The following is a 26,894-nucleotide window of genomic DNA, read 5'->3' on the forward strand; positions in this document are numbered from 1 at the left end:
TATATATATATATATATATATATATATATATATATCCTGACCCTTTAGTTATTGGCAAAACCACCAACCCTGTAGTATTCCAGGTTCAATCCTGGATTCATCTTTGACTATTCCTTTTCCCCTATTCCACATATGCAAAGAATTAAGTAATTTCAATTCCATTTCTGCCAAATCTCTTGTAACTTCTTCTTCTCTACGTTCAATACTATTATTTTAATTCACACTTTCAACTCTTCCTTACCAGACAATTGGAACAGATGCTTAATTTGTCTTCCTATCTTTAGGCTATAATTTCCCCAATTCCTTGGTTAAGTAGCTATCTGATTAATATTTCAAACATTCATATGATTCATGACACCATTCTATTTCAAAACATTTAGGGTAGGGGAAGCAAAGTTTCTCAGTGAATATAGAGCCAGGACTGAGGACCAAAGATCCTGGGTTCAAATCTGACCTCAGACATTTCCTATCTGTGTGACCCTGGATAAGTCACTTCATTTCAATTGCCTAGCTTTTCTTCAGTCTTGAAACTGATACTTAATATTAATTCTAAGATGGAAGGCAAGGGTTTAAAAATATTCAGTGAAACCCTATTGAACTTCATACTAGCATTCAAAGACCTTCAAAGCTCCACATTTATTTTATATTATTCCATTTCATATAGTCTATTTTCTTAGTCAACCTGTACTACATTTTTGTCCCACATTCTTGCCTTGCTCTCATTTCTTTGAATTGTCATATACTGACAGTATTCGATTTCTTATTTCTCCTCAACCGTCTTTTTGTCTTGAATCATATCCCTTACTTCAAAATATACCTAAAGGACCAACAAAGATGATACTTTCTCTAGGGTACTTTTTTAACTCTGACATACTGTATTTGTAAAGAAGTATACTGTAATATCTTTTTAAAAGTTTTCTTGTTCTTGCTTACATCAGAGTTATTTGTGAATTGTTTAATTTTTCTCCCTCAACTTTAAGCTATTTTGCTGTATCCCACCTGTCACTTATACCAGGTATACACTAAATTGCTAATAGATTTTTATTTCTCTAGAATTGATTGCAATGAATTGCACCAAGGAGGCATTTGATATATGTTTATTTATAGTGGAATAAATTACATCTACATCCATCACTATATACAGACATGAACAAAAACCCAATACTAGGTAGAATATATATGTATTTGTGAAATCAAATTTGGAAAATGATCACTATATTCAATACTAGGAATTGCTATCAAAAAGTTTTGAGGGGTATAACACACACAAAGACATCAGCCAATCAAAAATCTAATAAATTAAGGTTAGATAGCTATAATTTTATTATCTTCTTAAATGAGGAAAAACATGGATTGAGAGCCAGGCCTAGGTTCAAATCTTGCCTCAGACACTTCCCAGCTGTGTGACCTTGGGCAAGTCACTTGATCCCCATTGCCCAGCCCTTACCACTCTTCTGCCTTGGAATCAACACATATTATTGATGCCAAGATGGAAGATAGGGCTTAAAAAAGATAAAAGAATTTAGGAAAAACAATGAGTTGAGAAGAACAGAAAGATCATTGAAACTGCTTTAAAAACAATGACTTAAAATTATGTATCCTAAGAATTTTCCCTGAAATTATGGCAATATCATACATATTTAAACTTGGTTCCATTGATATTTTCCATTAAATAAATTAGTTTCAGTCAAATTATATTCAAATGCAATCTACTTAACTTTGATAAAGCCCTAAATATAAAAAAGTAAAATAACTTGGACTATAATGGATTCCTGAACTTTATTTATTCTGAGCTGAATTAAGCAAGACTATTGTAACTATGTTACAAAATTATTACTTCGGCACATTATTAGTCCAAAAAGATTTTTTGGCTTTGTCAATTGACAATTTTTTTCAAAATTGGAAATAAAATAGTTTGGAAGTTCAACCTAGTTGTGGAATTTAAAAAGCACTCTCAACCCACTTGAAAAAAAAAAGAAAGAAATATACCATATGGAATGGATAGTTATTAAAGCCACTTTGTAAACTGACTGCCCAACCAGTAGTGGAATGAAAAACTGACCTTGGATCGTGGTGGGGCTCGGATGTACCATTTACAGTCAACTGCCTCAGTGGCAGAAGCTTTTCCTTCCTTCATAATTTGTATAGATTCCACAATTCCTTCAGGTCCGCCCATTTCAAACTCACACACTAAATAGCAAAATACCAAAGAAACAAAAAAGGGAGCTTCAATATCAACCCAGAATTATTTTTCTAAAACAAAATCAAGACCTTGGGATATCATGAAATATCGAATATACCAACCTGGTAATGGTTTCAAAACTCCAAGGTCCTTAAAGTCAGGATCTTAAAAATTGAGAAAAAAACAATTAGTCCTAATCTATATAGTTTACTGAAAATGTATATATAGAAATGTTCTATTCAATAATTCAGGAAATTATCTGAAAGAATCACTATATCTTGCTGCATGAAATAGCCATTACAAATGAAAATTTAAAATTCTATTTCTATCTGATGTATGTTAAAATTAATAGACTTTCTCAAATCCAAAGAATTCCTCTTAAAGACTTTTTGATTCTTGATCCATCATCTGAACATTTTTAAAGAGCTGAATATGTATGGCACTTTTCTGTGTTCCTATGAACTCTAACCATAAGTAGTCAAAGGTAATAAAGCTGTAAAAATTCTGCAGATAGTCATGTTGGCAAGATACTATTTCAGTTTTATTCAGATAGTCACTTATGTCAATTTTATTTTAATATCACATATGCTACTTTTGTATGTTTTTGCTTCATAACACTATAAATATTTGTCCCCTGTTCCAGTGTAAAACCTTGCTAATTGAATCTCATTTATAATCTGAGGGATAATTTCCCTTGTCTTACTACATAATATGCAAAAAGAACTATTCATTTAAACAATGTGGATATCCCATATAATTGATGGAGATCACAATCTATCCATGACTGCACATTCTAGGTGATTCCGACTCATATTTTTTTTCATGAATTCAATCCAATAAATACACTTTACATAGTTGGAGCTCTTGCTTTTTCCTTATATCACCAGGATGTGAAGGAAGCCTCATGTTTTTCTGTCTTGCCATATGGAAATACATAACTTCATGAAATCATTCTTGATCAATCGTTAATATTGTTTGATGTAAAAGTCTACATTACTGACTTTGTGCTAGCTGATTTAATGTCTATATGATTTTTTATGTTTAATCTATGGCATTTACAGCCACTTTACCAAAATGTAGATTTCTGTTCTAATTCTATTCTATCATATTGCTCTATGTATGATTCATTTAAGATACCTAAGTGGAATTTATTTCACACAATTCCCAAATTATACACAAGTCACAAAAATGAACACATTGGTTATACACTCAGACTTCTTAGATTGAAGTACAGGAGAAATTATAATCATTCAATAGGAGACTATTTCTTGATATTAAGGTTGTCTATGTGTTTGTATATGTGTGTCTGAGTAGACACAATTGCATGGTTGATGGAATTCCTTCAGTTATCTTTACTATTGATTCTTGTGGTCAAATAAACAGGTAATTTAGCTTCAGAAGTCACTACTACTCTACCATATGGTTAGCATCCATAACCTTCTATATGGATTCCTTTTTAGATTTAGGCCTTATAGCATCATAGATTTAAAACTGGAGGGGATTTTAGATATAATAAAGTCTAGTGCTTTTATTTTACAGATGAAGAATCAATGGCCCAAAGAGGTTCAGTGATTTGCATAGAGACATACATACGGTTCCTAATGTAGCCTTTATCATCTCTCATCTGAGTCACTGAAATAGCTTGTTACTTAATCTTTTTGTTTCCAATTTCTCCCTTTTCTAACTCATCTTCCATATGGGGGCAAAAATTACATAAGTAATCATTTGACATTATGGTTCAATTATTTTTTTATATTTATACCTGGAAGGGTTCTTAGTAGTCTGCTAACCAATCCATTCATTTTACAGCCAAGAAATCTAAAATTCAGAGATTTCTTTAAGTGTCCAAGCTATCTCAGGCAGAGTCAATATTAAGACTTTGTTTCTCTGATTGTGATTCTGATATTTTTACACCAAACTATGCTACTTCCATGTCAACTGTTTCTGCACAAAAACCTTCAGTTGTTTGTTCCACATTGTCCTAAAAGTAAGTTATAAACTGCAATCTGCTATTTAAAATCTTCCCACAATCCATGTGTATCTACCTTTCTATTCTTTACTGTATATTCCTTCCTTTAACTAAGGTAGTCTTGCTGAAATGGGTCTCATTTGAAATTATATAACATCGACATAATGACATTCTTCACTTTTAGTTTATCACTAAGTAAGAGATGAAGGGGGTGGGAGTAATCCAGAGTAGATGTTATGATAAGAGTGGAGTTATGACCTGCCTGAAAAATGTTGAGACACTGAGGGATTGAGTATCTAGGGAAGAACAAATAATACGTTTAGGTGAAATATAGAATGTAGAGATAGGGAAACAAGAGGTTATGAAATCATTTCACAGTCTGAACATTAAAATGGAATAGTTGTGAGTGATAGAGATCAAAATGATATTCACCCCTATGTGTGACTGAGGTCAAATCCCCACACGAATTGAAGACTATTGAAATTTCCTAGTAGAAGGATAGCAATTGGATATGAAGAGGAAGACTTTGAGCTAGGTAATTGAACTGCTTGAGTTTGGAGAGAAAATGACCCCGGCGACTGGTAGATTACAACCACAAAGATCTGTATAGGATGTTAAATCTGGAGAATTTTAGCTGTGAAAAGAGGAGGGGTTGCTGAATTAAGGTGGCAATGGGAGAATCTACCAACAGCCACAAAGAGTAAGGAGTATTCTATGTCTCTCTGTAGGATAAAGTTATTGGGAGTAGAGCATGGGGAAGCCTATGAGAGAAAATACAGCCATTGCCAGAGTCAAGTCAGGGATATAGTATCCTCAGAGAGAAATCATGTCTCTGTGAATATTAAAATATGGATAAAGCATGAGAGGAAGAGGCAGGAAGAACACTATGGCAGGAAACTTTATTACATTGCCTCATTTACCAACTTTCAGGGTTTTGAAAATGTTCTCTAAGCATGCAAAGCTTCTTGGTCAATTTTTCTGCATCTTTTTTCTGTCCTCGAGAAAACATTCTATTTTTTATTATACTGTTATGCTTTGTATATGTTCCTTATTCCCCAGTAGAGTGTAATTCATTAAAAGTAGGAATGGTACCATTAATATACACATATAATGTACCCATATATTTGTATGTATGAATCAGTACACACATACATACATATATATATATATATATACAGATGTATATATATTCATATGAGTATAGATATTCATGTCCACGCTTCCTACATTATGTCTGAAATATTATTTTAAACACAAATTTTCTTTTAGTTTGTTTCTGTTGTTGGATAAAATGAAAATGTTTATTTCTAACCTGAATTAATAAATATTTACACATTATTTGTACAAATATCTGTTGAATGCCTCCTATGTAGCAGAGTGGATTGAGCATTAAGCTTTAAGTCAGGGAGACCTGAGTTCAAAGTTCAGATACTACCTGTGTGACCCTTGACAAATCACTTAACCTCTGTACTCTCCAGTTTCTTAATCTATAAAATATGAATAATCATCACAAAAATAACATTTACTCTGGGGCTATTGTTAAGATCAAATGAGATAACTTTTGTAAAATGTTTACTACAATGTTTGGTACATTGTAGATGTTTAACAAATTCTTGTTTCCTTCCTTCTAGAAAGTGGAAGGCATTTTGGTATATGCTATTATCATATATAGTTTTCAACTTCTACCAGTTAACTGGATAATAATGCAATTTTTCATTCTATTTGTAGATATGATCATAGTTACATGTAATACAATGTTAAATAAATTTTACTAAAACATTTTCCCTATATTACCCAAGGAAATTATTTCCTTCTTTTAGGTTAAGAAGATAGATTCCTACAAGATAGTCTTTATGATTTTTCTGTGTAAACTAGTTAAAATTGGTCTTCTTGCTTGAGAAATAAAATACATTTTAATGAGATATCCAAGATAATTTCGAGAGAAATGCCAACTTGGGGAACTGGGCACATTTTATGTTTGCTTATGTTGTAATGGCAAACGTACTGTTGGATAAAATATGAAGAAAATATCATAAAGATAGAAAATTTAAAAATTTCTATAATTCCATTGGAAATAAGCCTTGATATTAAGGATAAAAAGAAAATGCACAATCAGAAATAAGTATAAAAAAGATTATGTTCAATAATCAGAAAGTCTGCAAGAAAGTCTTTACAACAGAAAAGAGAGATAAGCACTTCTCTCCTTTCAGTTACATAGTGGGCTGCAAATGGAATATCTCTCTGTCTCTTCTCTCTCTATCTCTTTCCTCACTCTCTGTCTCTCTATCACTTTCCTCTATCCACCTTTCTTCCCTCAATTATAAAGCACAAAAAGCAAAAAAGAAGTAACAAGTTTTGACATGCTATCCTTTGTATGTGAAGATAATGCTACTCTCCCCATATTTGCCATTTTCCCCCAACTAATAATTATTGATTTTCATTCCTCCATTCACATTTTCTTCTAAACCTTAAAAAATACCCCCTAATATGTATATATGTATAAACACATATGTTGACATATTTACACATACATATGAATATATATACATACATATGCATACACATATAGAAAGACACAGAGAGACAGAGAGAAAAGATAGTGAATATATAATGAAATTGTTCCCTTACTTTCCTTTTTATCTCCATCTTTCCAAGTTCTATCAACATTTCTAGTTCCATCTCAGGTCCTTTATCTCCTCTCTGAAACATTCTCTGACAATTCAAGCCTTCATGGACTTACTCATTTATCTGTATGATATACTTTACTACTTGGTTATGTAAAATATTGTTTTCTAATTGTTTTGTGTTACTATGTCTTATATTCTCTCCAAAATTTGATGTTCTAATGCAGTATCTCTATGATACATAACAGAAGTATCAAACTCTCCACCTGCAAAAGCTAAAAAACCCATGACTATTCTTGAAACAGATTCAAGTATAATTTGGAGATGTTTAATAAAATAAATCAAAATATAATTCAATATCAATCATTATAATTTGTGATTTTCTAAATCTATATGTAGCAGGCAGGAATCTTTTCTGAGTTTTCTACTACTGGTATCAAATACTTTTATTATTTCTACAAATATTTCTACAAATTATTTCTAGGACAATGATGGACATATAACAGGCAATAAGTAAACATCTGATACATTTAACTGAATCAGAACTGATAACTAACAGGAGGCAATGTGGCAAATTGGAAAAATTACTAGCCCAAGGACAAAGAATATGTCTTCTCTTTCTGACTCTAGTACTTATATAAAATTATTTGACCTTACACCATTAACAATCTCCCTGAAAAACATTGTTTCAACTATATAATAAGAAGGCTGGCTGTATAACCTCTGAAAAACTTTCCTTTTCTAAAAACAAATTCCATTTTATTCAAGTCAATGTAATCCATCTAAAAGTTTTTGATGCCTACTATGTTCTAGGAAATCCTTTGAAAGAACTGAATAATACCATATTTAAATATAACTTAGTAGAATGTTTAGAACACAAGGGACTGAAAACAAGCATTATCAACTTACTAATGGGTCAAAAGTGGCAAATATTTACTGCAGAAATGTATTAAATAAAAGGTTCGCACTGTTCACCCCAGGGTGCTTCAAAGAACTAATGGGTACACCTTGGGATATTTTAAATTTTGAGGGAAATAAAGCAACATTCAACATCTGCCATACACCAAGTGAATTAATAGCTCAAGGTAATTCAGTTTCAACATTAGTTTGCATGATGAATTTTCTTGAATGTTGGAGATAGATTTTTGTCTGCTTGCACATTAGAATATGTATACATCAGTAAATTCTAGCTCTTTCTCTTTTGAAAAATCATATCTTTATAAAGCTAGATTTTTGGCAATTGTGATAAAAATAAAATGTCCTGTGAAAATTTTAAAAGAGAGGAAAAAGAGTATTGGTGGTCAACAGGAAAATCTTTTTTTCCAGTATATTTGTATTATTTTTCAAATATTTCAAATATAATATAGTTATCGATATATATATATATATATACATATTGTTATGTATGGATGTATATATACAAACACATGCATATACCTTCGTCATGAAAACTTTTTTTGGATTCCCCAGTTCTTTGTGTCTTTCCCCAAAATGTAACCTCCATTTATTCTTAGAAAATTGCTATAAAAGATCTGGGGCAATTGTGAAGGACTTAACATTATATATATATATATATAACATTATATAAATGTTATAAATGTATACTTATATATGGATGTGTTTACTCTCCTGAGAGGACATAAGCTCTTTGAGGGCAGGAAGTGATCCATTTTTATTATTGTATACCTACCATCTATATTAGGGCCTGGTACATAGCACAAACAATAAATGCTTATAATTTATTTGATTGATAATTTATTTGATTGATAATTAAAGTCCTGTTGCACTAGAAATAGTATTGCAGAAAAAGAAGTTTATCTTTCACTCATGTTCTAGCAGTCTGAATGAAGCTGAATGGATCACCAGTATTAATTGCCTGCCTCTACATGCAGAAATGTTCTAAGAGATAGAGGGATATTTTCTCATTGCTAGTTATTCTCTCCACGATATCCAACTCACTGGTCCACTCAGTTGTTTTTAGAGCAGCAATATAGGCTACCTCAAGACAAGGGTTTTGTATAGGATTCTTGAGGTTTTCTTTGAGTCCTGTCCTTAATTTTGCTCATGTGGGAAGTTCATGTATCTTGTGGGAAGGCATATATGTAATAAATTGTATGATGTGCCAAAGCTCAGAGCAGTATGCATAATAGCCACTTAATAAATGCCTGTGGAATTGAACTGAAGTGGTCAATATCTCAGGAGAGGTTTGTTTTTTTTCTTTTCTAATCAATNTTAAAATTGGTCTTCTTGCTTGAGAAATAAAATACATTTTAATGAGATATCCAAGATAATTTCGAGAGAAATGCCAACTTGGGGAACTGGGCACATTTTATGTTTGCTTATGTTGTAATGGCAAACGTACTGTTGGATAAAATATGAAGAAAATATCATAAAGATAGAAAATTTAAAAATTTCTATAATTCCATTGGAAATAAGCCTTGATATTAAGGATAAAAAGAAAATGCACAATCAGAAATAAGTATAAAAAAGATTATGTTCAATAATCAGAAAGTCTGCAAGAAAGTCTTTACAACAGAAAAGAGAGATAAGCACTTCTCTCCTTTCAGTTACATAGTGGGCTGCAAATGGAATATCTCTCTGTCTCTTCTCTCTCTATCTCTTTCCTCACTCTCTGTCTCTCTATCACTTTCCTCTATCCACCTTTCTTCCCTCAATTATAAAGCACAAAAAGCAAAAAAGAAGTAACAAGTTTTGACATGCTATCCTTTGTATGTGAAGATAATGCTACTCTCCCCATATTTGCCATTTTCCCCCAACTAATAATTATTGATTTTCATTCCTCCATTCACATTTTCTTCTAAACCTTAAAAAATACCCCCTAATATGTATATATGTATAAACACATATGTTGACATATTTACACATACATATGAATATATATACATACATATGCATACACATATAGAAAGACACAGAGAGACAGAGAGAAAAGATAGTGAATATATAATGAAATTGTTCCCTTACTTTCCTTTTTATCTCCATCTTTCCAAGTTCTATCAACATTTCTAGTTCCATCTCAGGTCCTTTATCTCCTCTCTGAAACATTCTCTGACAATTCAAGCCTTCATGGACTTACTCATTTATCTGTATGATATACTTTACTACTTGGTTATGTAAAATATTGTTTTCTAATTGTTTTGTGTTACTATGTCTTATATTCTCTCCAAAATTTGATGTTCTAATGCAGTATCTCTATGATACATAACAGAAGTATCAAACTCTCCACCTGCAAAAGCTAAAAAACCCATGACTATTCTTGAAACAGATTCAAGTATAATTTGGAGATGTTTAATAAAATAAATCAAAATATAATTCAATATCAATCATTATAATTTGTGATTTTCTAAATCTATATGTAGCAGGCAGGAATCTTTTCTGAGTTTTCTACTACTGGTATCAAATACTTTTATTATTTCTACAAATATTTCTACAAATTATTTCTAGGACAATGATGGACATATAACAGGCAATAAGTAAACATCTGATACATTTAACTGAATCAGAACTGATAACTAACAGGAGGCAATGTGGCAAATTGGAAAAATTACTAGCCCAAGGACAAAGAATATGTCTTCTCTTTCTGACTCTAGTACTTATATAAAATTATTTGACCTTACACCATTAACAATCTCCCTGAAAAACATTGTTTCAACTATATAATAAGAAGGCTGGCTGTATAACCTCTGAAAAACTTTCCTTTTCTAAAAACAAATTCCATTTTATTCAAGTCAATGTAATCCATCTAAAAGTTTTTGATGCCTACTATGTTCTAGGAAATCCTTTGAAAGAACTGAATAATACCATATTTAAATATAACTTAGTAGAATGTTTAGAACACAAGGGACTGAAAACAAGCATTATCAACTTACTAATGGGTCAAAAGTGGCAAATATTTACTGCAGAAATGTATTAAATAAAAGGTTCGCACTGTTCACCCCAGGGTGCTTCAAAGAACTAATGGGTACACCTTGGGATATTTTAAATTTTGAGGGAAATAAAGCAACATTCAACATCTGCCATACACCAAGTGAATTAATAGCTCAAGGTAATTCAGTTTCAACATTAGTTTGCATGATGAATTTTCTTGAATGTTGGAGATAGATTTTTGTCTGCTTGCACATTAGAATATGTATACATCAGTAAATTCTAGCTCTTTCTCTTTTGAAAAATCATATCTTTATAAAGCTAGATTTTTGGCAATTGTGATAAAAATAAAATGTCCTGTGAAAATTTTAAAAGAGAGGAAAAAGAGTATTGGTGGTCAACAGGAAAATCTTTTTTTCCAGTATATTTGTATTATTTTTCAAATATTTCAAATATAATATAGTTATCGAGATATATATATATATATATATACATATTGTTATGTATGGATGTATATATACAAACACATGCATATACCTTCGTCATGAAAACTTTTTTTGGATTCCCCAGTTCTTTGTGTCTTTCCCCAAAATGTAACCTCCATTTATTCTTAGAAAATTGCTATAAAAGATCTGGGGCAATTGTGAAGGACTTAACATTATATATATATATATATAACATTATATAAATGTTATAAATGTATACTTATATATGGATGTGTTTACTCTCCTGAGAGGACATAAGCTCTTTGAGGGCAGGAAGTGATCCATTTTTATTATTGTATACCTACCATCTATATTAGGGCCTGGTACATAGCACAAACAATAAATGCTTATAATTTATTTGATTGATAATTTATTTGATTGATAATTAAAGTCCTGTTGCACTAGAAATAGTATTGCAGAAAAAGAAGTTTATCTTTCACTCATGTTCTAGCAGTCTGAATGAAGCTGAATGGATCACCAGTATTAATTGCCTGCCTCTACATGCAGAAATGTTCTAAGAGATAGAGGGATATTTTCTCATTGCTAGTTATTCTCTCCACGATATCCAACTCACTGGTTCACTCAGTTGTTTTTAGAGCAGCAATATAGGCTACCTCAAGACAAGGGTTTTGTACAGGATTCTTGAGGTTTTCTTTGAGTCCTGTCCTTAATTTTGCTCATGTGGGAAGTTCATGTATCTTGTGGGAAGGCATATATGTAATAAATTGTATGATGTGCCAAAGCTCAGAGCAGTATGCATAATAGCCACTTAATAAATGCCTGTGGAATTGAACTGAAGTGGTCAATATCTCAGGAGAGGTTTGTTTTTTTTCTTTTCTAATCAATCTGTAAAAATCTACAGACCAGCTGGATTACTTTGTAAAAATCCACTTAGCTGTCTGTATTGTTCAAGCAGGAAGCCAGACAATTTTAGAACTTTAGAAGAGGCCACTCAGCATAAGGAAGTGGTCAGTGATACATTTGACTCACAAGAAATTGCATGATATGGAGATAATATGCCACCTTTCCTTTATAAGAAATCAAAGAGAGGAAAGTATTATCCAAAGCCTAGTATTATGAGACTATCAATTTAAAAGGATTTATTAAGTGCCTGTTAGCTGTCAGGGACTATGTTAGGTTTTGGGGATACAAAGTCAAAAAGGAAAAAAAATTACTTCTGAAAACTTGGGTTGGAAATTCACCTCTGTTACTTCTTGCCAATTTGAAGTAGATCAAGTTGCAAAAATTCTCTGGACTTCATATTTCTTATCTGGAAAATGTTTACTGGAATAAAAGACCTCTAATGTCCTTCCTAGCTCTATATGCTATGATCCTAAGAGGACACTATGAAATAGTTTCTGAATCAACCCAAAGGATTTTGATAAACATTTAAAAGGCACCAAATAAATAGGTAGCATTATTCTAGGTACTGAGCAAGATGGAAAGGTGAAATGAGATGTGATCCCTGCCCTTAATGAATTTTATAATCTAGTAAAAGGGTGAATAATGAATATACAAATGATGAATGTACAAAATGAATAGTGGATAAGAAGTTCAAACCATGAGAATACTGAGGGTATAAAATCATATAATCATAAAATCAGAACCATAACTGAAGTGGGGGATCAGACCAGGATTCCTGGGAGAGAATACATTCAGCCTCTAAAAAATGGTAAAGATTTTATTAGAGATGGAAGGGGGAGTGGAAATGACTTTAAAGGAATTGGAAACAGCTTTAGTACAAACATGGAAAAGGAATGGTGAGGAGGGGCCAGCATGGAAGTCAGCAAATTGTAGAGTTTGACAGCAGCTCAGAGTAAAAAGAGTGCAATAAATTAGGGAAGAGCAGCTGAGGCTTTACTTCCTGGTAGCTAGTTTAGCCAAGGTAAACAGAAGCATTCTAGGTGTTTGTTAATTGTTCCCTTCCTTTCCCCACCTGTGATGTTCAAATTTGGCAATAGGCAGCATCATCTTTGTGCTTCCTCCCACTAAGCAGCAAAATTTTCATCAGGGTAAGAACACAGGATATTCTTTTTATCTATCCCACCCATCTTTTTATCTATCCCATCCATGAGTACACACCAGCTAAGAATAGTGTTAGATAAGGATTCATTGGGTAGGGTGGGGTTTCTTGATTGAGGTCTTCAAATATTAAACTAAGCAGTTGAAATTTTATTGAGAATGTAATTGGGGATTATTAAAAGTTTTGTAGTAAAACAGTAACAACCAATTCCATGAATAAAATAAGTTAATCTTGTAACCATTTGGAAAAGGAATTTTAAAGCTAGAAAGTAAAAGTAAACTATTGACTAGAAGGTTATTGCTATATCCTTGTATCTAAAAAACAATAAGTAAAACAAAAATAGACATATATTAAAGAAATTGAAGCAAAACTTTGATTTTTGCCTGGAATATATAATTATATCTAATCAACGATTCATTTTACTTTCAATATTTAGTCAAAAATCTATTTTCAATTATGTTCTATAAATGACAAGTAAAATGTAGATAAACTAAATGAACTAAATTGATGTGCCTCTTTTCATGTTCAGAAAACGTCAACAATTAAATTAGATAATCTAAGACCAATATCTCACAGGAAAGTAGCTATTTACTTGAGTGAAGGAAAAAAATGGTTATCCCAGAAGCAGTGAGTGTTTCCAAACAAAAGTGAATGCATACTTCATGAACAATTTATGTTCCTTAATCATACCATTTCTTTTTCTTTACAATTATAATTTTCCAAGTCTTTTTACCCCCTAGCCTTAATACTTAAATCTCAAATTGATCAAGCACCTGATGTCTTTGAACTCCAGAATCAAGGACAATAAAAATAAAAAGACTTTTTTTCCTTCTCTCCAAGTTTTAAAGTAGGGGGATATATATGAGTATTTTATTTAAGGCGAATGCTTGGCATATGCATATATGTCCTTCAATTAGTGGAAAATTCTGAAAATTTGTATTTTATATATGTACACACACAATATATATATATAGTATTAAGTATTATGTATGAAGTGATTGGATTATTAAAGGCATTTATGCCTTTAATATGTTATTTTTTCTACAATGAACATCTTCCTGAATTCTGAAATACTGTGTTGCATATCTGAACACTGAGTTAATCTTTTTCTTAAATATATGTTAATTTATATTCAGTTTTAAAAGGGGCCATCCTATGGTAAAGCTATATTAGAATGTCATTCAAAATGATCCTAAAACTTGATAGATTAGGACTTCTGTATTTGGAATAGAGACAGTGGTCCATAAGGGATCCATCTCTCTCTCTCTCATAGTGCCTTCATTTAGTGAAAAAATACTGAAAAATTCAGTGGCAAATTCCAACTTATACAATGATGAATAAAATTGGCATAGAGAGACAATTCTCAACTTTCCTTTCCCTCCTCTGTATAACAAAAGTGTGAAGGGTCATGATGGGTAATATCGATATCCATTTATCTATATCTATATATAGAATCAAAAGGAAGAAAAGGAAAATATAGAAGAAAAATATTAAGGTTAAAAAGTGGATTTCATTGATTTTCTTGTGCTCTATTTATTCAAGTTTGGGGTAAGAAATATGACTAAATCTGTGAGAAACTTTTGAAGTCTACAATTTATTTCTTTTCTTTTCAGTTAAACAGAAAAAGCATGAAAAAATTACACTCATAGTTCTTTACTAAGATGTCCTAAGTATTTTCTCTACCCTCCAGCAATCCATTTTGAAATCATTGACACAGTCACTTAGGGCTATATCAAGTTTCTCAATTTTATCTATTATCAAAAAGACCTGATAATCTTGAAGGGCAAAGGAAAAATAAATTACTTACTCTCTGGGACAGTTGTTGGGAACACTGAGAAACAGGCATTCTTCAATATATAAAGTCTTTTTTTTGTCCTCATTTAACCAAATGGCTTCAAATATTACATAAGCATCTATTATATCCAGATGTATGATGGACATGTATTGGACAAAACACAAAGTTTAAAGAGTTCTTGGTCTCTTGACTTTATAGAGCTTTCAGCCTAGTCAATAGTCCTAAATGCCTAATCTCTAGAGATGTAACTAATCATATTTTTTCATTTTTTTTCTACAATCAGAGAGCCAGAAAGGAGAGAAAGAGAGAGAGAGAGAGAGAGAGAGATATTATGACAAGTGTACCCTTTCTCACCATAACTTCTCAATATTGACCATTATTTCAATGATTTTTTTCTATTCAACCATCTATCTTTTTACTGTTATCAAAATCCCAATATTCATCTAATACTGTACTGTTTTTCAGTTGCTATTTTGAATTTTAATAACCTATGTCAACCTATATTTAATGGGGTTTAGGGTTCAGTTTAAAGAGGATTAAACTTTAAAAAATTACTTTAAAGGAATATAACTATGTTTAAAGAGCTATAGTGATTTTTCAAGATTACATGTCAATACAATCTTAAAAATATTCATTTTTTTATATTTTACAAACCATGTTCTTTCTCTCTTCCCTCTTTCTCTAAGAAGGCACATAATATGATATAGGTTGTATTTATTAATCTATAATACATATTTCCATGTTCATCATGTTGTGAAAGAAGACATACATTGCTTTTCATTAGAGAAATACTCATGGAAGATATAAAATAAAGAATAGTATGTTTCAATTTATATTCAGAGTCCATCTGTTCCTTTTAAGGCAGTGGATATCTTTGAAGTTCTCCTAGATCTATGCCTTGTCAATAATAGTTAAATTGTTCTCAATTGATCATGACATATTACTGTTATTACGGTGAACAGTATTTTCCTTATTGTGCTTGCCTTACTTTTCATCACTTCGTCTAAGTCTTCCAGATTTTTTTGTGTCGATGATTATCTTGTTTCTCAAATTATTACTGCTCAAAATATAGCAATTTTTAATAATTTCAAGCCAACTAGAGTAAAGATATCAATAGTTTCCCTAATGATATTCAGTGATGAACATGTTAACTCATTCTATGCAACATTCAGAGGGGCTCATTTGCCTTTACATTGCAGTTTAAGACCTGTTCATTTCTGCAGTATCTAGTGCAATGTTTAGTCTTGTTCATTTTTCCATTATTCTTAGATAATGATAAGATAGTTTTATTAAAATGTGTGAAAAAATAATTCAAATCCTTTAAATGAATAATGCTCTAAAACCAATTTTATTTTAGTAGTAGTATAATTTAGAAAATTCATTAATTTGGAAGACACGAATAGAACTGTATCTATCGGTTGGGAGTGGGACAGAGCAAAATCAATCTTCCCCTCCAGATTTCCCTGTTTCTATCAACATAACCATCATTTGTCAAACACAGAGGCCGAAATGTTAGTAATATATTTGCTTTTATCTTTCCCTTTACATTCAATACTCAGTCACAAATTATCATCAATTTTTTCTTCTTTTGAAAATTGACTATTTATACTACCTTTCCCCATTCTTGTTGCTTCTATCTAATGATCTCTTTCTTCCTGAGTGACTCCAGATTCTCTTCTATGGTTTGTTTATCACTTATATCCTGCCATATTTCTTAATTACATTAATATTCATGTAGACAAATATTTATTCACTTTGATCTCATAGTTTTCTAACCTATTGATTGCCAATGTGTTGGACTGAATTTGAAAGCATCAATTCTTTCAATTTTATCTACCCAAGCTGTATTGTAAATTATCTAGCATCAAAGAGGTGATCAATCATTGGTAAGATTGAGAATGTCTAGAAGATTCCAAAGAGAATGGGGGAAAGTACAGTATATGAGAATTGGAGGTGGAGGAGAAAATTGTGACAGAACAGAGCAGATACATGGTCTGCCTCTGTATAAGCTATATCATTGAGAGACATTCAACTGTATGTCCTTGAATGTTTGTTATAGAGAGAGACCCCAGAAGAAGTGTCAAAGTAACAGGACTCTGAGGATGCAGCAGGCAGGACAAATATAGGCTGGGCATACTGCAAGCCAGCATCTCTGGAGGCAAAGATAGGCAATGGTGTGGGAGTCTACTGTATGATATATGCCAAAAAGAAAGTAGAGCACCAGAAAGACAATCTGTGAAGTAGAGGAAAGGATGCATTTTCTAAACTTTTAAGGAAATAAAACACACTCCATGCAGAAGGTAGGGTGGGGGGAATCTCCCTGAATATAAATACCTAGGGAAAATATACATATAGTATTTTACAATTTTTTGTAAAATTAAAATTTATAAAAATTTTTGTAAAAAAAAAAAACAATTAAGAAATAATACCTCAGGGGCAGCTGGATGGCTCATTGGATTGAGAGCCAGGCCTAGAGATGGGAGATCCTAAGTTTGAATCTAGCCTCTGACACTTCCTAGCTGTGTGACCCTGGGCAAGGCACTTAACCCCCATTGCCTAGCCCTGTAACAAATAAAATTAATATAAAAGGATATATACAAAAGATATTAGGGTTTAAAAAATTAAAAAAAAAGAAATAATACCTCTCAATAATTTAAATAATTACCTTTGGTGAATCACAGAAGGGATTTTGAATTAACATGCAGCAACTTTTGGTGAGACTTGTATTTGATGTATTATTATGTGTGTCTCTATTTCTTGAGAGTTTACCTGCTACATGTTTCTGTGTTTGTTTGTCATTAACTTCTTTTAGACAGAAAGGCAATAGAATTTTAAAGAGTATAAGCTTAGCTATAGGAATATAGTAGCAAAAGACATCATTTACACATTTTTAATCTTCATTTTTAGATCTCTGTTCTGCTTTATGTTCTATTCCTTTCCATATAAATCCTTTCACCAGGATGGGTTTACATTGGGCATGTACTGAACTACCTCAGGGGTATATAGAGTGCCCAATCTTATTCTATCAAATTTTATAGCAAGACTTAGCCACTATTGTTTCTTAAGTGCTATATTAGTTCAAAATGTAGAAAATCTGTTTTTAGCAGCACTAGAGGCAGACTTTCCAAAAAGATGGCAGACATCTCTTAGTGATTCAGTGGAGGAGTTAGTTATTAAGTCTTCAAATCAAAGGTAGAGTGGTTTCTCCCACAAGCAGAATTTGTAGGTTCTCTTTTAATATAGAAATCTGCTCTATTTCTTCCAAACACATTCAAACTATTTAGCAGTTTTCAGCTCTCTCCTCCAAGAGGCAGACCTGAGCAATCCTGGGAACCACTGAGTTTTATAGAGAAAGAATTCCTTGCTTTTGGGAAAAGATTAAGCATCTTCTAACTTTGTATTCATACCGAGAATAATGACTATGTTAGATATCTACTAGATCTAACTTTTAAGTAATCTGTTTCTTTAAAATATATTTTTTTAATTGTTATATGGTCAAACAGATTTGGAAAGTGATTATTTTTTCTGATTATTTTGCTCTGCTATGTTTAAATATAATTTTTTATTTGAGTTAGTAAATAGTCCATTGAAACCTGCCATTTATAATTACATTTTATTGGACTATCTCTGATGTTGTTTGAGTTTGATTCTAGATATACTAAAAAGGAAGGACTGTTAAACTGATAATTCTGGATGGAAATAGCTCCTGTGGGTATGGCATATGTATGCAGGGAAGTGAAGAGCTGTCTTAGGGAAAGGTCAGGAAAATGACTTTGGCAAAGGCTGAAATAAGACTTTGCTGATTTGGTTTCCCTATTAAGATACCTCCTCTTGAGGTGAACATTTCCCCATCCAGTACAATTCTGGCTTGCTCTTTCTCTGACTCTCATATGGAATTGACTTCAGAATAGAGAAGACATCAGACTAGGGGATCACATTCCTTTTGTCATTCTTATGTACCTCCTTTTCTTTGTTATGGCAACTTCTTATAATCATGACAACCTACATATTTGTAGGACATAAGCTAATTCCATTGGAAAATGGATAACTATAAGGTACTTGTTATAATTAACACAAATACACATGCATATACCTTTTTTGTTTTTTGGAAAAAATGACATATTTCCTTTAGATAACTTATTTAATTCATTGTTGAATAATTGATATAACCATATATACATCCCTTACTAAGTATATTGTGGTTGTAAAAGAATATATATGATCTGGCAACATTCTTCTGTGTTACTATCAAGGTCATGATTTCACATCTGTTATAGTTTTGTTATCTGTTTGCTTATGTATAGGATTAGATCCTGGGCAATATCTCATTCTCATCTTTCTGGTGGGGGAATGAGAATCTATCCAAAAGGTTAAATCTTCATAGATTCATTGTATTAAGATCTTTTCTTTTCAGCAATTTTAGTGAAAAATGCTACTAGTGATCTGGACCAGAAGAAAGCAGATCTTCCATAGAAACTGCTCTAAGGACAGGCATGATTTCAGACAGTCTAAGAAGATGACAAGAATAGATTATCCTAAAAATTATACAGGTACATCAAGAAATTCTGGGCCTTTGTATAAAATGGTCTGAACTATGGGTGTTGTGTCACCTATCTCCTTCAGTCCATCCAATGTGTTGTTATTTTGTTTCTAAGACCCTTGTGCCAAAAAAGTGGGGTACTTTCAAAGGCTCCCCTTCAGTGCATCAATTAATCACTTTTAATATCATGCTAAGAAACACCCATGCATCGTAGTAAGACCATCCATGACACATATAATATTTTCAGGTTTTTATGTATCCTAGTGAGCTAATACTGAAATGCATAGCTATTGTGTGGAGTGAGAAATTAGTATGTTATTCTCAATTTAATAGTTTTTAGTATTTCCAAGATCAATATCCCTAGGACCCTAGTAGAAGTTAGCAAAGCTTGTCCCTCCAAGACATTCTCCCATCAAGACAATATTATCCCACCTCATTTAAAATACAAATACCTCTTAATCCCCTGTGGTTTGAGGGAAATAGTAACAGTGTCTTTAAAATGTTAATTCTCACAGGTTTGGTAAACTTACTCCATTCATTCAAAAGTAAATCCTCTTTCTCCAACCCTTTTAAAATTTTTATAATCCTTTCAGGGAGGCTTGATAGTATCAGAATTTTTCTATAAATAAAAGATTTCTCTTTAAATCTTGGGTGGGGTGGTATTTGTCTTAGGTTAATGACTTGGGACAGTGTCCCATGTTTCTCTCTCTCTCTCTTTCTCTCTTTCTCTTTCCTCTCTGTCTCTACCTGTCTCTCTGTCTCTCACCCTCCCCCATAAAGCATTGCATTTTAGTTGTTGGGTTTCCCTGTTCTCGTTTTGAAAAGTGACTTAAGAGGGTACTTGTTACTTCATCTTCCCCTTAAACTTCTACTTCACACAGTTATCATATTTGGAATGATTCCTTATGGACACTTTTGTCTCCCACAAATAAGAGGGAGAAATGTGAAAAAAATCATATTAAATTGTAAAATCATGTTTCCTGTTAGCAAGGCTTCTGGATCACTATGAAATAGTCAGATTCTAAAATGAGGTTACACTCAGTTTCTCCCTTCTGGATATCAAAATGAGTTGGGATCTTTTGTCTTTGTTGAGGATAAGAGGATTAAGGGGAGGGCTGAGCAGTAATGGTGAACCCTATTTAAGGGAAGTCAGTAAGCTCTAGCAGCCATCTTAGACTACACTCAACTAAAAGTGTTTGTGTCTTCCAAGTTAAGGGAAGACACTTCCCTCTTGTGATGAAGCAATAAGAGAGGAGTTAAGGTTTCTAAATCCACCTAATCACTGGTCATTTACCAGTCAGAAATGTTTTGGGATGTTGAGGGGAGGGAATATATGGTGAGCTTACAAGTGGTATATAAATCTGTGCCAGAACAGAGAAGCATTCCCTTTTTCACCCTGCTGGATTGTGGACAGAGTCAACTAATCAGATTATGATTTCTTGACTAGTTAGTCTACCAATAAATAATTTTAACAAATATTAACTCTTGAGAATTTCAGTTATTGACTTGACTGAGTTATGGTTTCTCTTCACATGCAGATTTTGAACAAATTACTAGAATGACACTCCAAAAAAACCAAAATATTCTGCTTTTTAAGAATTATCTTGAATATTATATGTACATAATTTTTAAATTATTTTAACCTGATTTGAAAAACTAATTAAAAATACAAAGAAAAGCTGTATTAAATATTGTTTGCCTTTGTCTACTAACTACTATATTTTGAGTCAAATATCATTTGGTTTCAGGAGTAAAATTAGTAAAAAAAAAGTACAGGAGTAAATTTTGTTGTCAGAATATTTTTCTTCTTTTTCTTTTCTGTTTCTTTAACTTAGATGAAAATAGGGAAGGCAAGAGAAGCAAACTGATTCACATGTTGACATATAATAAAAAGTAAGCTCCTTTTAAAAAATAAAATGGTTTAAAATATGATTCAATCTAATGAACATTTTTCTGCATAGGATAATATGTATTTAGTTAATAGCACAACAACTGACACAGAGTTGGTGTTTAATAAATATTTGTTCACTAATTGATTGATCAACATAGTGTAAAAGTTAAAGTGCTTATCTGATAATACATAACCAAACAAAAATGTTAGAGCACAGATAATTATTATTATTATCCATAATGAAGTACTTCACAAAAATATTTTAATTTTTAATATTGTATATTAATTGTGCTTAAAAATGTAACACATATAAGAACTTAAGAGGTTGGACCAATAGCTATTTTCCTCTTTTAGGAGGTGGGTTCAAATGATGGGAAAATATTTCTCTCTAACACTAGATATGTTTGGCATACAGAAAGAGTGAATTCTTGGAAACCAGAACTTTTAATTCTTAGTGTTTCTCTCAATAACTGCAAGATAGTTAAGAAATCATTTTATTTCTCTGAGATTTAATTTTCTAATATATGAAATGGTATTTAAAGGGTTTTCTAGCTCTCAAATTATGCTATCTGTGATTTTAAGAACATATGTTGACAAAATAGTGATCAAAGTTAAAAAAAATTGGGGGGGGGAGGTCCATGCAATTAAAATGAAAATAAATGCAAAGCTTAGGTATATTCAGCAAATAACTGAATTTGCAGTCAACCAATATTTACTATAAGGTATTTAAGCATACAAAAAAATTTCACAACCCTTAATTGTAACTCAAAAGGTTAAGAAGATTTCTATGTTATATTGTTGTTTGGGCCAATTGGGGAAATTGGTGATTGGAAAATTAGAAATGGAGAGAATGAGGATAGAGATATAGATTTGAAAGCCGTTCATCCAGAAGCAATTACTGAAGCAAAGGGAGCACGTAGGATTAGGTTTCTTCAATAGATTATGTGTTGTCCTTAACTTGATATCTTCAAGCAAAGTATATATGATGTTAAGGAGAAGATTCTTAGGCAAATAGAATAATTTCTGAGGTCCCTTTTAACTTTAAGATCCTATTTCTATGAAAGGAAAATATCTTTCCAAGACTAACATGATTCACTTATGTTCCTGGTTACATCACCTCTTCCTTCTTCTACAATCCTGATTATGAGTTGCCAGTACAATAGAGTGGTAAAGATGACAATTCTTTAACTTATTTTTGATCTTTCACTCTGCACTTGCTCTTTCCTCTCTACCTAACATTTATTCAGGTGACACTAAAATAAAAAAATGAATAAATGAAAATAAAATTTTCTTTCCATCTTAGTGTTTCCTTTTAGTTGTAATACCCTTTATAACCCTTCTGAATGGAAACCAGTCTGTTCAAATTCACAGGCAAAGATGTAGGGTTAGCACATTCCTTGCTTTTTTTTTTTTAGTAATGTAGATTTAAAGGCCCATTTAACTTAAGAGATTACATAGCACAACTTCTTCATCTTATGCTGGTGGAAACTGAAAGTAGGAAAGACCAACTGCTTTTTCCAAGGTCAGAAAGGTTTTATATGTGGCAGAATAGGATTCTGAACACAAGCTCTCTGAATCCAAATCTAGTATTCTTTACTCCATAACATGCTGCCCCTCTAGGACCACTTATAAGCTACTCTTCTACTTTCATTACCTGATATCCTCTTGAGTTACTATTTAATTATTATTATTTTTTTTAATTTTCCCATAAATGCCCCTGTTGCACTTCTTCACTAAACTTCAATTCCCAAAGTCTTTCCAATATGGAAAGTGCCATCATTCATTTCAAAATATTTCCTACAAGACCATCATAGGCCTCTTTATGAACAACAGTCTTTTCTTAATCCCTTTGCTCACCTCCAAACTTCCAATATCATCTCAATCATTCAGCATCTACTAAGCATTTAAAACATGCTAGGCACCATTAAAGGAATAAGATTTAAATTAAATAGTCTTGTCTTTAAAGAGCTTATATTCCCTGAGGAGAAGGTAACATATACATAAATAGGTATATACAAAATATACATCTTGTAATTTTTTATTAATTAATAAATCAATTAGTTTCTTTATACTGATCACTCCTCTCCTTTAAACTCTTTCCTCTTTTGCATTCTGAGATGTAACACTTGCTTATTCTCCTTTTATTTTTGTGTCAGTTCCATATCTTTCCCCTTTTTCTTTTTCTCTTATCTTAAATACAGGCATTCCATGAGCCTATTTTTGCTGCTATTATACTCTCCAGTCTCTATTTCTAAAGACCATGCCAAAGATGAGCTTAGGTAACGTTATTCCATCATTCAGAGGGCTAGAAAGAGCTATTCTTCCATTTTTCATTGGCCTGGGAATAATTAAGGCATTCAGCTATATTTTACTAGTTTAATGAATACTACTATTTAACACTACACTTCCATGTCATTACTTCAATACTTTCACCCTCATGCTCTAAGAATCATAATCAAATAAACAATAGTATTGTTTCTGTTGTCTGCCTTTTTGTTCCATTCACCAGCCTTGTTATTTTTAAGTTCCTTGAGGATGTAGATTCTTGATTTTGCATTTTTATCCTCACTGCGTGGCACATAGTAAAAGCATAAGTAATTTTTCATTCAACTTATTCATTCTCTCCACAGACTTCATTATAACTTCCATTCCCATATCCATAACAATTTTATGATACTGTCCCATTTTTCCTAGTCCAAATCTCTCTCCTTAACTCCAGTTCTGAATTTCTAGCTGCTATCTAGCATTCTTCAACTGAACAACCTAATGAGACTTTTAAACCCATGTCAGAAATTAATTTTTTTCATGACTTCACCATATTAGCTCATTCCTCTGATTTCCCTGATTCCTTTTAAAGGAACTACTATTCTTCTAGATATCCTGGTTTAGGAACCTGAACTCATCTGCTGTGTCTGGCATCAATACATAGAGGATAAGAACATCTTCAATTTGTCTGAATTTCATTGCTGCAGAGACTGCATTCAGTATCAATGCAGAATATATCTATTGGAACTGAAAAAGTGGAAAATGTTAAGAACCTGAAATAGAATAAAATCAACAAATTATACCATCATTCTAACCAAACTGACATAAATGAATAATATTATTCACCCCTTCAAAAAGACTAGCTATCGTATTCTTTTAACTAATAAAGGGAATCCTCTTCCAACTTTATGTTATTGAAATCGATAAAGAAATGCCAGTTGATTCTACTTCAGAAATTTCAGTGGCCAGAGAAAGGTTACTGTCCCTTCCAGGTCTAAATTTGAATCCTGCTGCCTCCTTTACTTTGTGCCTGTACTGAGTCCTCAGGAGGCATACCTAAATGGCCAGTGCCAGATGGTTCTAAAGAGAATGCTTCTAATGGATATGTTGTTGTCAAGCCACCTGCTCTTGTGGTTGATCAACTAAGTGATGCCACACCAGACCATCTGCACTCTGGCCCTCATATGACTTGGGTCCAACATTTCAAATATAGTGGCAGGAATCCACATTGATACAACTCCATAACTCCTAGCAAAGAATAACTTTTTGTTAAAAAAAAATGTAAAGCCAGTAAGTTCATGCATAACAATATCCATTACTGTCTGACTTCCAAAAAACATTTTTTAAATAATTCTGCTAGAGATAGGAGAGGCAAAGCTGAAACCATGATCCACTCAGTAATTCAGCTAAAATACTATAATTTATTGAATATGAGGTGACATATTGAATGTTTTAAAATATGACAAGTACTATTGGTCAATCTACCTCAACAATTCTTCCTTTTATTGTTTTTTGGTGAGAGATTAATAAAGGGAACTACATTATGTAAGAAGGAAATGATACTTTGTCTAGAAATAATTGTTAGGTAGATAAAAATGCATCTGCTATTATTGTAATTATCAAGAGTCAAACAAGGGGGATTGAATTGGAGGACTTCAAGAATAATATGACCAAAGAGTCGAACTGAGGGATTCCTCAAATAGGTCACAAATGTTTGAATAAAGATCACAGTGATCACAGTTAGTGTACTAACTTCAGATATCTGTTAAGATATATATATATATGGGAGGGAATGGAAAGGGAAGTAAATTAAGGGAGGGGAAAGGGGGGGGCTGGTTTAAAACAAACCACTGGTTTAAAAGGAAATAGTGTAAGAAGAAGGGGTAGAAATAGGAGAGGATACCAAAATGTTGGGGAATACACAACTGATAATTATAACTCTGAATGTGAATGGGATGAACTTGCCCATAAAGAGCAGAGTGGATTAGAAACCCAAATCCTACTATATGTTGTCTACAAGAAACACATATGTGGCGGATGGACATACAGAGGTTTAAGGTCAAGGGCTGGAGCAAAATCTTTTGGGCTTCAACTTATAAAAAGAAGGCAAGAGTGGTGATCATGGTTTCTGACAAAGCCCAAGTAAAAATAGATATGATTAAAAGAGACAGGGAAAGTAATTAAATTCTGATAAAAGGCAGTATATACAATGAGGAAATAACAGTACTCAACATGTATGTACCAAATGGTATAGCATCCAAATTCCTAAAGGAGAAACTGGAAGATCTCAAGAAGGAATTAGATAGCAAAACTATACTAGTGGGAGATCTAAATATTCCTCTTTCAGATCTAGATAAATCAAACAAAAATAATAAGAAAGAGATAAGAGAGGTGAATGAAATCCTAGAAAAATTAGATTAAATAGATATGTGGAGAAAAATAAATAGGGACAAAAAGGAATACACCTTCTTTAAAGCTGCACATGGTACATTCACAAATATTGACCATGTACTAGGGCATAGAAACATTGCAAACAAATGCAAAAGAGCAGAAATAATAAATGTAACCTTCTGAGATCATAATGCAATAAAATAATAATTAGTAAGGACACCAGGACAGGCAAATCAAAAACTAATTGGAAATTAAATAATATGATTCTACAAACCAGTTAATTAAAGAAGAAATCATAGAAACAATCAATAATTTCATTGAAGATAATGACAATGATGAGACCTCCTACCAAACTCTGTGGGATGCAGCTAAGGCAGTACTCAGGGGGAAATTTATGTACTTAAGTGCATATATTAACAAATTAGAGAGGGTAAAGGTCAATGAACTGGACATTCAAGTCAAAAAACTAGAAAGGGAACAAATTAAAAATCCCTAGTAAAAGACCAAATTAGAAATTATAAAAATTAAAGGAGAAATCAATAAAATTGAAAGAAAAAGAACTATTGAATTAATAAATAAGAGTAGAAGCTGGTACTTTGATAAAACAAAGAAAATTGACAAATTACTGGTCAATCTAATTTAAAAAAGGAAAGAAGAATACCAAATCATCAGTATCAAAGATGAAAAGGGAGACCACACCTCTAAAGAAGAGGAAATCAAGGTAATCATTGAAAACTATTTTGGCCAATTATATGGCAATAAATATAGCAAGTTAGGTGAGATGGATAAATATTTATAAAAATATAAATTGCCTAGATTAACAAAAGAAGAAATAGAATAGTTA

At 32.1% G+C, this 26,894-nt stretch overlaps 1 protein-coding gene across 1 annotated transcript in view; it reads right to left on the bottom strand.

The window, feature by feature from the left end:
* The window catches only part of NETO1 (neuropilin and tolloid like 1), a 221,441-nt gene that overhangs the window by 91,935 nt on the left and 102,612 nt on the right, over nt 1–26,894 (bottom strand). Inside the window, exons 5-6 of the mRNA XM_044658096.1 lie at nt 2,305–2,346; nt 2,063–2,190 (exon numbers count right to left, since the gene is read on the bottom strand). Coding sequence (XP_044514031.1) covers nt 2,063–2,190; nt 2,305–2,346 — 170 coding nt within the window. The remainder of the gene's footprint in view (nt 1–2,062; nt 2,191–2,304; nt 2,347–26,894) is intronic.

This window comes from Gracilinanus agilis, chromosome 1 (genome assembly GCF_016433145.1).
Source record: "Gracilinanus agilis isolate LMUSP501 chromosome 1, AgileGrace, whole genome shotgun sequence".
Classification (NCBI taxonomy): Eukaryota; Metazoa; Chordata; class Mammalia; order Didelphimorphia; family Didelphidae; genus Gracilinanus; species Gracilinanus agilis.